Source organism: Maylandia zebra, unplaced genomic scaffold, assembly GCF_041146795.1.
Source record: "Maylandia zebra isolate NMK-2024a unplaced genomic scaffold, Mzebra_GT3a scaffold01, whole genome shotgun sequence".
NCBI lineage: Eukaryota > Metazoa > Chordata > Actinopteri > Cichliformes > Cichlidae > Maylandia > Maylandia zebra.
In genome coordinates this window covers 692,789-708,478 of record NW_027490031.1, presented here as the reverse complement: position 1 = coordinate 708,478, position 15,690 = coordinate 692,789, and the positions used below count along the sequence as shown (strand labels likewise).

The 15,690-nt window shown below is 40.0% G+C and overlaps 1 protein-coding gene across 2 annotated transcripts in view; it reads left to right on the top strand.

The window, feature by feature from the left end:
• The window catches only part of LOC112429799 (spermatogenesis-associated protein 20), a 57,473-nt gene that overhangs the window by 25,938 nt on the left and 15,845 nt on the right, over positions 1 to 15,690 (top strand). For both annotated transcript variants that reach the window (XM_076880927.1, XM_076880928.1), the window contains exons 13-14: positions 1,869 to 2,068; positions 5,364 to 5,444. In XM_076880927.1, the coding sequence (XP_076737042.1) occupies positions 1,869 to 2,068; positions 5,364 to 5,444 (281 nt within the window). The remainder of the gene's footprint in view (positions 1 to 1,868; positions 2,069 to 5,363; positions 5,445 to 15,690) is intronic.

Below are 15,690 nucleotides of genomic sequence, written 5' to 3'. Positions count from 1 at the left end.
CTCGCCTCAGCCTCCCTTGTGTGTATTTGTTTTTGAAGACTAAGGTTGCAATTATGCACAATATCCGTCTTTGTTTTGTAGTTGAAAATCAGTTGTTTGTGAAAACACTTTTTGTCTCTCGTGGTCACAGTGCATTGTCAGATGTATTCCCATTTAAAAAGACAGAAAAATACAGGATACATCAACTTGAGACTGCTTCAGCTGTTTTTGTAGACTTTAAAAAACTGATAAAAGTCTTAAGTAGTGCTTTACTGCAGTGAGTGTGTGTTTCTGTGCTGACAGCAAGTTTTCTATGTGTGTGTCTGTTTGGAAGCAGTACTGTCACGCCTTCATCTGCCCTCCTTCCATGGGGATCCTTAAGAGATGAGATGTGAAATGTTGAAAGCAAACAGACTCTCAGGTTAAACCTCTGTGTGTGTTTACAGTGTGTGTGTGTGTGCTGAAACTTCCTTGCTGTGGAGTCCAGAAACATGCAAATCAAAGTATTTCTGCATTTCAGTCACGCATGGATGATGGTAATTCGTGCTCATTATAAAACATATTGAATATGCAGTGTACAGGACAGCTGTGTGGCTGTGTAGGGCCATTTTGCTGTAAATACTTAGAAGTCAGAACTCTACAACTCTACATTTCCAGGTTTTGCTCAAAATGTGCAGTTTAACTTAAAGAGTAAATTGTGTTGGACAATAAAAAGCACACTCACACACATTCAGAAACACAGAACTCAGGCCTGAGAAGCAATCATGTAGCAAGGGCAGAGGTTATGGGAACATCACCTTCCAGGTTCTCATTAGACACTGATATGAATGATAAGGACCAGTCACTGAACAGAGCCATTCATAGGGTTATCTGTTGTGTCCATCACATCACACAGAAAGGCATTGCATCCACATTTGGATTACAAGCATGGCATCATTCTGGATTTAAAAGCGAAACTTTTAATGTTTGTTCATGTTTAGACAAATCACATTAGTTAAAAATAACGTACAACGCATTGCTATGCCATAGAGTTTATAAAACACTGAGCATAATCTGAGTCTGAAAAATTAAGCATGAAATTTCCTAAACCTGCATTCATTTTTTATTATTTTTTTTAAATGATTTTTTTCATTAAAAATAAAATTGAAAAATAAAAAAGAAGCTTTTGTTGATTGATGTTGGCATTTTAAACAAACAAACAAACAAAAAAAGAGGACAATTTGCTGAACTTAGTGGGCAATACCTGTGTTTCCACAACTGAATGTTCAAACATTCAGTTTCAGTCGGTCACCGACAGCAAAAGACTTCAATGCAGTCACTGGGCAAAAATTGAAGCCAACTTTAGTGAAGAATATCTAAAAGACAAAATAATGCTTAAGTTGATTATTGTTTTTTGTGCACCTTCCCAGGACCTTGTTTCAGATAACAATAAATGAGTTGTGTTGTGAGTGAGTCTGTTTTGTATCAAGTCCTAATCCCCGTCTTATGGCTCAGTCACACTAGAGTAAAAATAGGATGGCAACATCTCTGTAACTAGGAATAATCACTGGTCGCCTGGTAATTGCATTGAAGTTTTTTGCTATCGGTGAACAATTTGCAAGTAGTTGCTGTGAGTATTTTTATTGCACGTTGCCTGGTGAAAAGCAGCCTGTCTCCAAACAACTGAAGTGTATCTTCAGAGGAGTCGTTCAAAGCCAGTGAGTTTGCAAATTCTTTGCACAATTGTGCAATAAATATGCTCATGCTGAAATCTCTGACCACGGTTTTAGTGTGACTATAACTTTATACTCGGTTTCATTTAAATAACTCCTCTGTTTTCTTGATTCAGAGTATATTCAAGGTCTTAGACTGTAACTGTTGAGCATCTTTTGTTTGTCTTTGCGTCTCAGATGAGGATGGAGCTGAGCCCAGTGCTAACTCAGTCTCAGCGTTCAACCTCCTTCGTCTGTCCCACTACACTGGAAGACAGGAGTGGCTCCAGAAGTCCCAGCAGCTACTGACGGCATTCTCTGACCGTCTGACCACTGTTCCCATAGCCTTGCCTGAAATGGTGCGAGCTCTTATGGCCCAGCACTACACACTTAAACAGGTGAGTTTGAAACTAACACACATGATCATGAAGGGGAACAAGTTCAGGCACCAGAAGGATTTATGTTGTCCTGTGAGTTCACCGGTTATTAAAGTCTTTTGAGTTTTGCATGTAGGAATCAGGGCTACTGGTGGGTTTTAGTTACTATGACAACCAGATAATACTTTACAATTGGTATTGGTAGGATAGTCAAAGTAGTCTTGATTTAATATTACGCATTTAAAGTGCCACTGTTGATTGGTGTTAGCCAAAGACAGTTGTCCTAAAAGCCAGGTTGGCTTGGAGAGCAGGTGTTTGCCAGGCTGCCAGCCCAAATTGATTTTTGCATCCACCCACTAAAGGCAAAGGTTTCTGCTTGAATGATGTATTGTGCAAACACAGTTTGTCATGCAATTTGCATTTAGCGGTAAACAAAAACTGAAGAAAATGATGTGGCATAGCAGAAACAAAAGCTGAACAAGAAGCTGGTGAAACAGATTTAACTGATTCTCTTGTATACTCAGTAACCATGCAGTAAAGTGAACGTGAATCAGTATGAAACTATTCCACTACATCTCTCCACAGCACTGCAAATAAAGTTTTATTGATTGATGATGTTTGCATATTTGGGTAATAAAGTTCTCTCTTTAGTTGGTCAAACTACAGATGCCATGAAGCAACCAGAGCCTAAAGTCATGTCTGTTTGTTAACTTTTTTTATAATAACAAATATTGCAAAAAGTGAAAGACAGAGATAACGTATACTATTCCTCACATCAAGCAGCCCTACTGTACTGTACTTTACTGTATTGTGTTTCAGCCATTCCTAAACTTCCACGGCACAGTTTGAAATGGGACACACAAAACTTTTAGTCACTCTGATCGTCTCACAAATGAAAAATGAAACGTTTCCTGTGCGTGTTTTGTCATTCATTTGTTTTAATCTTAGTTTTTCTTTCCAAATTAAGTTTCCTGGTTACTATGAAATGTGAGATGAGTTCAAGATCAGGAAATGGTCTGAAAACCTGAATAATAATAATAATAAAAAATAAGTTATTTTGAAACCCCTTAAACCCTCAGAAGTTCTTTAGAATCCCAAAACTTTTAAAATAAAAATGTGTTGATTTTGAAACCAATCCTAAAGGATTTTATCCTGTAGGGTTAAATAATAAGTGCATCTAATTTTATAAAGTTATCAAACAGGATTAAGTTGTATAAAAGTCTAAAAGGTGTGACTTTTAAAACGATGCTTTTCTGTGCACTTGAAATGTAATTTGTTTGAAAGAATCAAATATATTTTTTTAGGTATTTATTGTAAATTATGCTGCGCGGCCCACCTGGATCAGTTTGTGACCCACATTTACGTTATCACTGTTAAACATCTTTTACTGAACAAAAAAAAAAAAAAGTTACGATTTTTGTTCCCTGAAATCAAAACGATTTTTCATTTAATGAAAAAAGATAGCAGGGAGCTTTTTAGTTCAGTCAAGTCCATTTTGTTTTTATATCACATTTGTGTCTGCTTTTAAAGTAATAAGTAACATTGTGTTCAGAAGTTGTTTTTGTATTGTAAATCAGTTTTTGATTGATCTCAGCTCCTGGCAACTAATTTCTTAGTCGACTAAATGAGGGGCTGCACAGGAGTGTGTGTGTGGTGTAGGGCTGCAACTATTCCTCAGCATAATCGACGACATCGCCTGCGCAGAAATTTATTGTCGACGCATCAGACGCTAGTACCACGTAAATGTGTTTTTGTAACTGACCGCAAAACAAGGAGGACGGAAGAAAATGGAAATGAGAGATTAAGATAAACATTAAATGTAGATTGTGCAAAGTGGAGCTTTCCTCCCACAACAGCACTACCGCAGTGCGTGATTATTTAAAGCGCCCGCACCCTGGAGCTGTGACGCCAGGTCTGAATGGGTCCGTTTTAGAAAGTTAAAGAAAAAGGCAAATTAGATCACTACATGAATAATCTTTAGTTACAGCCCTGCTGTGGTGGGTGAAACCTTTCTCCCTCCTTTGTCCGATCAGACTATCAAACCAGCTTGACTAGCAGTGACTTAAATAAAGGATCAAGCCTAGATTTACAGATTTATGGGGGTTTCTACAGCGATCTTGGGGCTGCAGCTCCATCTGGTGGCTCATGGATGCATAACCTTTACGACACAATAAATTGCTGGCATCGATTGAAATGTTAACAATTAGATTAAATGAGCAGAATGTCTGGTACCAACCAGCAGCGACAGTTAGTCATCTAGTCAAGTAGTCACGCACATCCTTAAGCTGAGGAAGTGTTCTAAATCAAATGAAGGATGAAAAATCTTTCACTTTATATATAATGAAACTGGAATGTATGAAAGTTTTGCAGTAATTAAAAAAATAAGAATTTTTTTAAACAATGTTGTATTTCTTTAGCTTCATTGGTAAACCTCGATCCCAGTAATAATCATGAGTTAGACTGTGAACAAAGTGGCTGTGTGTGTAATTTACTGACTAATGAAAGTGGAGTTAGAGCCAAGTAGCCTTCAATATCCTCACCATTCACAATATTTATGTCCTGTGCTGTTTCTCCTCCCGCTGCTACTTTTTCATTATTAACTTGGAAGCTCAGCGCCCATCATATAAACCCTGTTTGGATAAACATTTGTTTACAAGAGTCCTCCTTAAGCAAGCAGCTAATTTGTTGATACATATTTTTCACCCCATTTCATGGCCCGTAGGTCATCTGAGGACAGCACCTCTCTAAGCTCCCTGCACATCTAATCCCTGGACACACAGACTCTTAATCATTTTCCCCTGTTTTTAAACAGGACTTGTGCATTTAAGGGATTATTTCAGCTGTTCAGTTATGTAACTGCTTTGAAATATTAACACCCTCAGTTTAGCCTGAAACCACCAAAACTAGCAGGCACAGCAGGAGTTAGCCCAAAGTTTCTGTAACACTCAAAGAAAATTTTAAGTTTGAAAGCGTGTGAGAGAAGGGAATAACAGGAGCCTAAAACAGGATTAGTTAGGGGTTTGTCTGTCATAGATGACAGGGTGACAGGTCAGGGTAACAGCGCGAGGGTAACAAACTGAGAAGTAAAGCAGGGGAAGGCAATCCCAGAGAAAACACCTGCCTCCCTTGTTAGTGCTACAAATACAGTACTGACCTATATCACTTCCTCTCCATCTCCTCGTCCCACGTGTCACCTTTCCCCCCCATTGCTTTGGTCTTATTATACTTCTTTCCTCTTTCTTCCTTCTTCTTTCATCCACATAATCTTTTTTTCCTCACCCTCCCTCTTCTATTTTTTTTTATTTATCTTTTTTAGATTGTGATCTGTGGCCAGAGGGATGCTCCAGATACCACAAGTCTCCTAGCAGCAGTCAAGTCCCTCTTCCTCCCGTATAAGGTAAGCTTTCAACATCATGTTTGATTGAAAGTGATGCATCATTTCGACAAACTGAGAAAAATATATCACCAATCGCTAAAGCAAAGATCAGCTTTCAGCTTTGTAGACGCATGCTGATTTACTCCAGCGTCAGTGTCTTTAAGGAGGCAGCAGATTTGCACTAACCTTCTAAACGTGCACACACACTGACACACAGAAGCAGAGTGAGCCCAACGTAGAACAGCGCCTGTGGCGTTGGCTGATTTAAGTGTGGTTTTTTAAAGGTCAGCCTGAGCTTCTCTCTTTTCCACTCCTCAGTGTAATAACTTCCCAGCTATCTCTTTGGGGGCATTAGTTGACCTTAAAGCCCGTTGCTGACATTGAAAGGCCCAGTAGGTCTAAATCTTAACTCTGCAGTCGGTGAAGGCCTTACTTGTCTTCCTGCTAGCCCTGATGGAGGCTGGTAGTTAAGAACTGGACAGCTGTCAGTCTGAGTCAGTCTTAAATTCACTGTGGCTAGCCAACATTTTTCAGTGCTTTCAGACAAAAAATGTTTCTCTGTGTTTCACACTAAATATAATAAATGTTAAAAAAACAACAACAGCATAAATTGTATATAATGGCAGGTTACCCGTGGTGAAAATCCAGTGTGGGAGTGCCTTTAACCTGCTTTCTTTGTAAACTGAACATGTTAGAGTAAAACCTAAAAGATTGTCAAACAAGCACCAGAGGTTTCCAATTTGTGAGCGTTAAAAAAATGTCTTTTTTAGAAAATTTTGACACAAAAGGAAACAAAGCTAGAAGATGAGCCAGTAACAGAATGTAGATAAAAGAGACCTTTTACTTACTGTAACTTGTTTATCAAAAAAATACATAAAAAATCTCAGGTGAAAATACTAGTTTCTAGTATTCTGTGTTATTCTGTGGGGGGTGGGTGTAATGAAATTGAAAATTTCATGTGACTATTTGCCTTTACGTCTGATGTGGGTCAGATCTGAGTTGACTTAAAAAGGCCATGCTTTCACACATGCCTGTGATTTGGTGCCAGCCTCTATCTCAGAACATCTTGACAGCATGGAAGAAAAATTTCTGCGTGGCTTTGACTTTGAGAGGGTGAGGTCGGAGACAGTCACTGTCTGTTATGGATGTTAAGGTCCAGAGTGCATCCACAGGAAAGCTCCTTGGTGTTGTAGCTTTCTGCTGCTTTTGTCACTTTGTGGGTTGAATCAGCGGTCTCCAACCTTTTTTGCACCACGGACCGGTTTATGCCCGACAATATTTTCATGGACCGGCCTTTAAGGTGTCGCGGATAAATACAACAAAATAAAACTAGTACCGGTACCGAAAAAAAGAAGATTTATTCATAACACACGTGAAAAGACCCAGGAAAACCGAGTTAACGATAAAAACGATAAAATAACGCTGAAAACCGATAAAAACCCTGAAAACCATACATTTCACACCTGAGCCTCAACTCTCGTGGCCTGGGACCAAACGACTCACGGACCGGTACCGGTCCGAGGCCCGGGGGTGGGGGACCGCTGGGTTAAATTGTAAAAAGAATCTTTACAAGCTTGTTGAGTAAGTGAAACTCAACAAAGAAAGGGCTCCAGCACAGATTCACAGCTCTCACTATAACACTTCTCTTTAAATTCACTTATTTGCCCAGCTTGCAACCAGAATTAGACTACTAAATTAAAGCAGTGATTGTCCACTCCATCTCTCGCCCTGTCTTTTCTCACACACACACACACACACACACTCCACACTGCCCTACTGAAATATAGATGAGTTGTGCAGTATCAGGCAGTGGCTGCAGTAACATCAAGCCATTCCAGATCCCCGCAGAGAGACACAGATCAGGACCGAGCTGGATGGAGCCATTATCAGGATGGATGTATTATTAAGGCTGATGTACACTGTGTACTGTCACATGCTCAGCCATGTTATATTCAGGGTAATGACAGTGATTTCTCTGATGGGGTACTGTCTCAGTCAGGAGAAATGGTCACATCAATAATAAAGACAGGTTTATTTTCAAGTTAGGTTCATTTAAATGAGAAAGTTGGTCATGAAAAATTTAGTTTTTATTGCTCATTGATTTTACGCTGCAGCCCCTCAGAATGGTAACCACGTCATGTCAGTGCAGCTGTGATCGGCCCATTCGGTGGTGTCATTTCCTCCTGTGCAATTCCAGCTTCTCTTTCTGTCACCATTTTTTACCCCTTAGCCACGTAAGGCTGATGGGGTATCATGGTCACCCCACCGGGTGGGTGGATAAATGCTGGCAGCAGCAGTGACTATGTAGGCTAAATTGTAGCCTCGTATTGTAATCGCGCATGAGGAGGCCATCTCACAGACGAGCCCTTGTGTAGTGACGTATGAGAAATTTGTCCCTGTTTGTTTGTTTTTCTTGTGTAAAATGACTCAGCTGTCACTCCTGTGCTCTTCAGCACACTTCAAGTTTTTCATTGACAAAAATGCCCGGTGGGGAAAAAGTTAAGGAGATGAGATAATCGAGAAGCTCCGCAAATGCACTGTCAAATTACACTGTGATTCAAAAATCAATCCAACACTCGGAAATGTCCTCCTCTTGTTTTCTTTCATTTCATGATGACTATGATGGATCAGTGTAGCTGCTACATACACACACAAATAAACTTCAGCGTGCACAGAAAACACACAGACTTTATACAGAGAGGTGAACCAGGAGCCTTCTTGTTGTGAGGCAGTAAGTGATCAGCACTACACCACTTAGAGTAAAAGAATAAAATGTTCTTTGGACTGAAAACAGTAATATGGTTAAAAAGAATACAGAAAAGAAGTAGAAACATTATAGTCTAGGAAATTTTATGTGTTTATTTTTTATCTCGAAGACATGGAATAGAAAAAAAGAGGCTTCACTGGTATCTTGTTAGATACTGAATGTAAAGATGGAACAGTTTACAGTATAACTGTGCATTTGTGCTTTTAGAAGCAAAGAAACAAAGACTCCTGGAGTCTGTTTGAGTGACACGTCAGATACAGATTTTGTTCTAATGAGCCTTCAGAGTGAGATGAAGGGGGAGGCTGAGAGGGAGTAAATGAGGCAGAGGACAGAGTGTGTGTGCACATAGTATCTGTGTGTGTCCAGATATAGTGGCAAGAGCCAACTTTAGTGGCAGTAGAAGCTGTCTCAGCCAGGATGAGATTTGATGGTCCTGCACAACAATAAACATGCACATAAACCTATTTTTGGAGATGAGACATCACACTTTGAGAGGAATGGCATCACTGCCTACAGCAGATGTAAAATACACTCACGGACTTTCTGATACAGTTTGTTCACAAGCAACACTTGGAGCACATAAACACATTCTGGGAGATACACAGTTTCACATGCAAATATAAGATAAATAAGTGAGGACAAAAGTTCACATGTACGTGATGTGATTACAAACTAGAGGAAGGGAAAAGGAAGAAATTAAGAAAAAATAAAACTGTGCTCAAGCAGTTCGCCTGTTAATTGATTATCAAGAAATTTAATCAGCAATTTAATCAGCAGCATAAACAGAGAAGCCCACACCTCTCCCTCTCCCCAGCCACCTCCTCCAGCTTGTCCGGGGTAACACCAAGGCGTTCCCAGGCCAACCGAGAGAGAGATATAATCTCTCCAGCTTGTCCTGGGTCTGCCCTGGGGCTTCCTCCTGGCTGGGACATGCCCAGAACACCTCACCCAGGAGGCGCCCAGGGGGCCGCCTTATGAGATGACTGAACCACCTCAACTGGCTCCTTCCAATGTGGAGGAGCAGCGGCTCTACTCTGAGTCCCTCCTGGATGGCTGAACTTCTCACCCTATCTCTAAGGCAGAGGCCAGCCACCCTTCGGAGGAAGCTCATTTCCGCCGCTTGTATCCGCGATCTTGTTCATTTGGTCACTACCCACAGGTTGTGACCATAGTTGAGGGTAGGGGTGTAGAACTACTGGTAAATTGAGGGCTTCGCTTTATACTCAGCTCTCTCTTCAACATGATGGACCATCAATCTCCCGCTCCCTTCTCCCGTCACTCGTGAACAAGACCCCGAGATACTTAAACTCCTCCACTTGGGGCAGGAACTCGTCCCTGACCCGGACTGGACACTCCACCCATTTTCCGGCTGAGGACCATGCCCCCAGATTTGGAGGTGCTGATTCTCATTCCCACCACTTCACTCTCGGCTGCAAACTGTTCCAGTTTAATGGTTCAGTGTTTAGAATAATGCTTATTTTATAGTGAACCTTTGTGAAGCCCTTCACTTACTTTTAACATAGCTTTCCTTCTGATTGGTTACATTTTTTAAACAGAGGGATTGAGCAGCAGATGGGTGTGGATTTAGTGCTGACGTACTAAATAACTCTGAACGTAAAGCCTTAGTTTTGGCTTTACAGGGGTTACTTTATCATATGCTTAAATATGGCTTGAAACTTTAGCCATGTCTAATTTGAGCATCCAATTTAACAATCCAATCCAATTTTATTTTTTTTAAAAAGTTGACAAAAGTAGTGTTGTGTCGGTCACGAACGAAATGGCTCTTAGTAATAAAAGCATGTATAACTTTCCAAAAGTTAATAATAAATAAGAAGTGCTTGACCTTAGAAGCCTTAGTTGGTAAAAACCTAATTGAACAAATGAATTAAGAATTGTTTGTTCAGTCTTTAAGTTACAGCCCATTTTCACACCAAGCTTATTTATAATGGAAACTAAAAACGCTACGTCCAGATCAACAGAATCAACCTTTGGAGACATTGGACACAGGTCCAGTTTTGGATCATCGCTGGAACTAATTGGTTTTTATTATTGTAATTCATACTTCTCATTAAAGTAAAAAAAAAAAAATTAAGGTCATTCAGACTTTAATGTCACTTGACAAAATATGTAATACTTTTAGGAGCAGGTAGATTTGGAAATCATCAGCACAGAATTGATACCTGGCAAAGTAATAGAATAGAACCCTGTGAAACTGGTTAGATCTAAAGCACTAAAATAATGCTGTCCACAGAGTCATTAGCTAATAAAAGATCATTTAAAAACTCTTAAGAGAAATGATTCTGTTCTGTGAAATGTTTTAAAACCTATGAAATAATAAAAACCTCGACACTTTCTTGGTACACATTCTTTGATCTGTTCCTTTAAAGTAATTCATTTCTGGTAGCAAGAACAAGGAAAAGTAGAAAACATGATCTAAAACAGATAATGTACAAGATGACACGTAAAAACACCAAATGAACTGGAAGGGAATGGGTATAATGCAAGTAAGGGGTAAAGTGCATGATGGAGTCAGCTGGGTGGGTTATATAAGCATCAGGAGTGGGAAGAGATTGAGGGTTGGTAAATGAGATAAAGGGAAGAAGTCGAAGGAAGAGTAAGAGGACTGTGCTCCACGTTACATTAGGTAGCTATGAGCAGAGAACATGTCTAATTTAAATCCAATTACTCCTTGCCTGTTTTCCTGGTTTCAGACCGCCACAAACTAATTGTGGTGAATGAGGTGCTCAGAACTCAACTCATGCTAATCTAGAGCATGCACGCACACACACACGCACATTTTTATTTCTTCACACTTCATTTAAAATACTTACTATTTTAATTCACCGCAAGAGTCTGCACTTCTCAATTCACTCCAGCACTCGGAGCTGCTTCTTCACTTTTTGCTTGTTGGAATCAATTATAGGCCTCCGTTAAACCGAAACATCGCTCTTGATTGTAATTGCTGCAGTAAATTGTGGTTAATTTTTCTATTACACAGAAACATAGCTTGATTAGAGTCGGGTTAGGGTTTGTTGATTGTGTAAGTACAGGAATTGTAGTATGGGATTTGCAATACAAATAGAGATGCAGTCTTTTTTAGCAATTGGGCCTAAGGATAGAGATAGACACTACAGTGTTACAGTGGTGTTTTGTGACATGAATCTTAGTCTTACATTGGTAGGACTAGAAACAGTTTTTCTAGTGTGCCTCCTCTACTTAGGACATGAGGTCTATCTTGTGGAAAATATGTTAACAGTGTGAAAAACACAGGTATAAATGATAAATTGATGGTGGCTAAATTTTCTTCTTCAAAGCCACGTTGGCACTGAAAACACCAACGTGTGGAATTTCTTTGCTCTAAAAGTGTGCAGTCAGAATGTGTTCTCAAAATAAGGCTAATATTCTAACAACACTTGCAAAGTTGTTGTATCATCTTCATGTTAGTGACCTCTGTGAGTCACTGATTCGAAAGCATTACATCCATATTTGCACTCCAATAATGTTCAACCTGTACTGAGTAATTCGCTTCCTTTTTCTTTTACCATGTCTGCATTTGGGCACATTTGTGAGTCAGAATGGTTTAGCGTCTTTTGCAAATCTCCACATAGTAATGCTTACCGAGACTTTTTGTGGTTTATAACAAAGAGATGACATTATCAAAATGATAACATGTTTTACCCAAGAGGCAACGTGTGTGCAAGTGCCAAAAACTGCCACTTGAGCACCTTCAGGATTAAAAAAACATGTTTCAACCTGGTACCAAAAGGTTGTTTTTGTTGATAGTTTCTCCCTTCATAACAACTCTATGACTACTGAGTTATTTATTTATTTGTTTAATTCATTTTTTAAACAAATCCACCTGGGTGCTGGAGTTAGACACATAGCTGTGTTTATGGCAGATGTCCTAACAGAGGCAGCTGAAACTAGAAGGTCTTCGCTAGGGTCCATTCACTGCTTTGAGTCATTAAACTAAATTTCTTCACTGTGTTTGTGGCTGATTAAACAGGAGTTAACGTTTATTAGGGCTGATGCAGAGATGAGAATTGTCAAAACAAAGTCCAAAAACACCCACGAGATCGTACAGTTCAAACATACTTGGGGAATTTAACAGACCCAGGGACAAAGGAGAAAAGAGGACTATTTATACACTTGGGGCAAACTAGACATAGGTGTAGAGTAGATGATCAAGGCAATGAGACAGGATGGGGGTTCAAGGTCAAAAAGCCATTATCAACCTGATGAATGTCTCTCTTTAAAATTTTAAGGTTTTATTGCTATAGAGAAAAATGTTTGGTAAGTAAGGTAAGTAAATGCAATTTAGTTCTCTAGGAACATTACTTTTGAAAGAGGGTTGGAATTGTTGAAAGAAAGCTTCATTTTGAACTGTGTGCTGGTTAATCTTGGTGGTTAAAAAAGAAAAATCAAGATTTCTCCATTGGTCTGTCTGATCAGCATTTTTAGAATACATTTCTAGAAAATGGAATACATTCAACACTAAACATGAAGATTTACATTCATCAAGCTGTGATCTCAAGGCTGCTTAGTAATGTAAGCAACAAAGCATGTTGGCAGTGGCATTGATAGTGGTTCAAATTATGAATTTCTGTCAGCCCAAGATTTACACATGATCTTTTATGAGTTGAATAATGCTTTACAAGAACTGTAATTCCCATTGTGAGTTCCCACTGAGCCCGACTGTGTCTTGTCAGCTCTGCTTATTCATCAGCCTTCCCCCCAGAAAACTAGCCAAGGAACTTTGTGTAACTCTATTATAAGCAAACTGTCACAGAGAGCAATAGAGTTGCTGTTCCTCTCTCGAGTGTATTTAAGTAAAAACTTCAGCAATATGTGTCCCATAATCTGGAAAGTGTTTGTGGCACGTCTTATGGAGGACTGTAAAATGTGAGCGTTAGAAAATATGCTTAGGACAGAGAGATTTTTTATGGTTTAAGAAATACCATGTAAGAATTATTAAATGGAATTAAATGTAGATGGATATATTTCGCATTCCCTGTGCCTTTCGAAAGACGAGAGTGAGGCAGAGAGAATAGGACAAATCGTAGAGTAGAAGGATGGACCGTGGCCTATTAAGAGGAGAGTCCTTTTGAAAATGTCTGCGAACAACTGGGAATCCCTAACAAGACCTTAGAGACATGGGGGAACAGTTAGCAGGGTGATATGGAGTGTGAGTAGAGAAAGGGAAAGGAGGGGATGGGTGGAGATAAGAGACAGTATCTACTAGCCAACTTGCAATGGTAACACGACTGTAAAAAAGAGGATTAGAGTTAGGCATGCCCAGGGTCCTCAGTGATCTTTAAGCTCCGTTGTTTCACTCTGTGTCCTGTTGTGTCTCTTTGTTTCGCTGAGCCTCGGTCACTCATGAAAGCTCCTTAAAAGATTGCATATGTCCGCTAAGAATTGTTTCTTCTGTTCTGTTAAACAGACTCATAGTTGTAGCAACTTTCTGCTCACTTTGACCACTCAAAGTGCTTTCTACCACAAGCCACTTAAAAACACACAATTTCAGTGCTTTTATTTATTCCTAAGCACTTTTTAGCCAACATTTATAGTCTAATGGATGCGTCAGAGGCAACTTGGGCATCTTCAGCGTCTTCGACATGTAAAGCCAGGAATCAATCCACCTCCTGATTGTTCGGCAACTCTCTCTACCACCTGAGCCGCCAATACCTTGATGACCTGTTAAGCCCAGTAACCATCCAGAGTAGAAAACAGTCTGACTGACAGGTCTGGGAAAGGCCCCAGATGGCCCCAGATGGTTCATGTAGAGGAAAAGTGCATTTCATGCTTACTTTAATGCATTCAGGTAGCCACTTATCCTCTTTTTCCTGCTTTGTCTCTGCTATTTTGCAAATGAACATCCTTTAGATATTCAGTTTCACATTACATTCACCTCCTTCCATTCTTCTAATATTTGTTAATCTAAAGCATTACACATTCATCCATTAAGTGAATGTTACTTTTTTTTTCTTTTCATCTTCATAAAGCAACGGTGAAGCTGCATGTACACTCATGATTCAGCAGAGTTGACAGCTTTAGTGGCATGTGTGCGATATAATCCTCTGCCCGTGGTATCTTGAGTGCTGTAGCCATGCTTGATGCTTCGTGCTTGTCCATATCTCAGCTCAGTAAATATCCTTATGCTGTGTGTGGATACACATTTACACATACATAAATACAGGCATTTTGCAACTGTATATCCCTTTGGGTCATTCTTTCCCTCTCTATAAGCTGTGAAATTCTTTCTCATGTAATCACAGGTGTAGCAAGATGAAAAAAAAATTTTGTTTGATCGTTCTTATGCTTGTAAAAAGATTTTTCCCACAGTTGTGGACAGAAGTTTGCATATATATATTTAATACTTTCTTTGAACTTTTTTTTTCTTTCCAAAGAATTACCTTTAAAAAAAACAAGTATTGTGTTCACAAGTTTGAATTTATTAAGAATTTCCTCTAATGCACACAAGGTCAAAACTATACTTACATGTTCAAATATATACATGCAATTTCACTCATATTTGGTTAAATCTCCCTTAGCAAGTTTTACTTTGACACTTGATACCCATCAGTGTATCTTTCCTGTATTTAAATAAAACTCAAGATTTGCTTTTGTCTTGGAAAACTCGCAGCATAAATTTAACTTCTGAGATTTTTTTTGAGTAAATGATTCCTCTACACAGCATGCTACGACAAAATGTAATAATTTTAGTTAAAGTTTCCAAACCTGGAACTAGGTAGACTGCAATACAGTTGCAGACTAAAGCTGACAAACACATCTTGTTTGGTGTTACTTACACTCTCCTTTTGTAGTCTAGGTTAGTTTAAATCAATCAAAAATAATGTTTTGAAATGTTGTGCTGAAAATGCTACAACTTTGTGTGTCCCATGCCTCCATATTGGTGACCCTACCTTGAACACGCATCGAACCATGGAGTTCGCCCTGGACGGCCAGCTACTGCCGGCCCTCTAGCTCCTGCTGTGGCTATGTTTGCTGTGGCTACGTTTGCCGTGGCGCTCCAGTTGCTGGACTTCTGGCTCCACGACCCCTCGTCATGGTTTGTCCGCGTGGAGGCTCAGTTTGCTCTCCCCGGCATCTCGGCTGACGACACGAAATTTCATCATGTGGTGGCATCGTTCAACCTGCTAGCCACCCGCCGTGTGATGGCCCTCCTCCGGGACCCGCCCGTGCAAGGGAAATATGTCGCCCTTAAGGACCTACTCCCGCGGCGATACACCCTCTCCGGTGCGGAGCAAGCCAAGAAACTTCTTTCCCTCTCCAGGCTGGGCAGAGGCACGGCTCTTGAACTCACGGAAAACATGTTGTCCTTGCTCGGTTCGGACGACGGAGGATTCCTTTTCGTCCATCTCTTTACCAGACAACTGCCTGTCACTGTGAGAACTGGCCTCGCCAGCTCCCCGTTTCTAGCGGCGCAGGAGTACCGCTCCCTGGCTGAAGAGGCAGATCGCATCCTGCTGGTTTCCC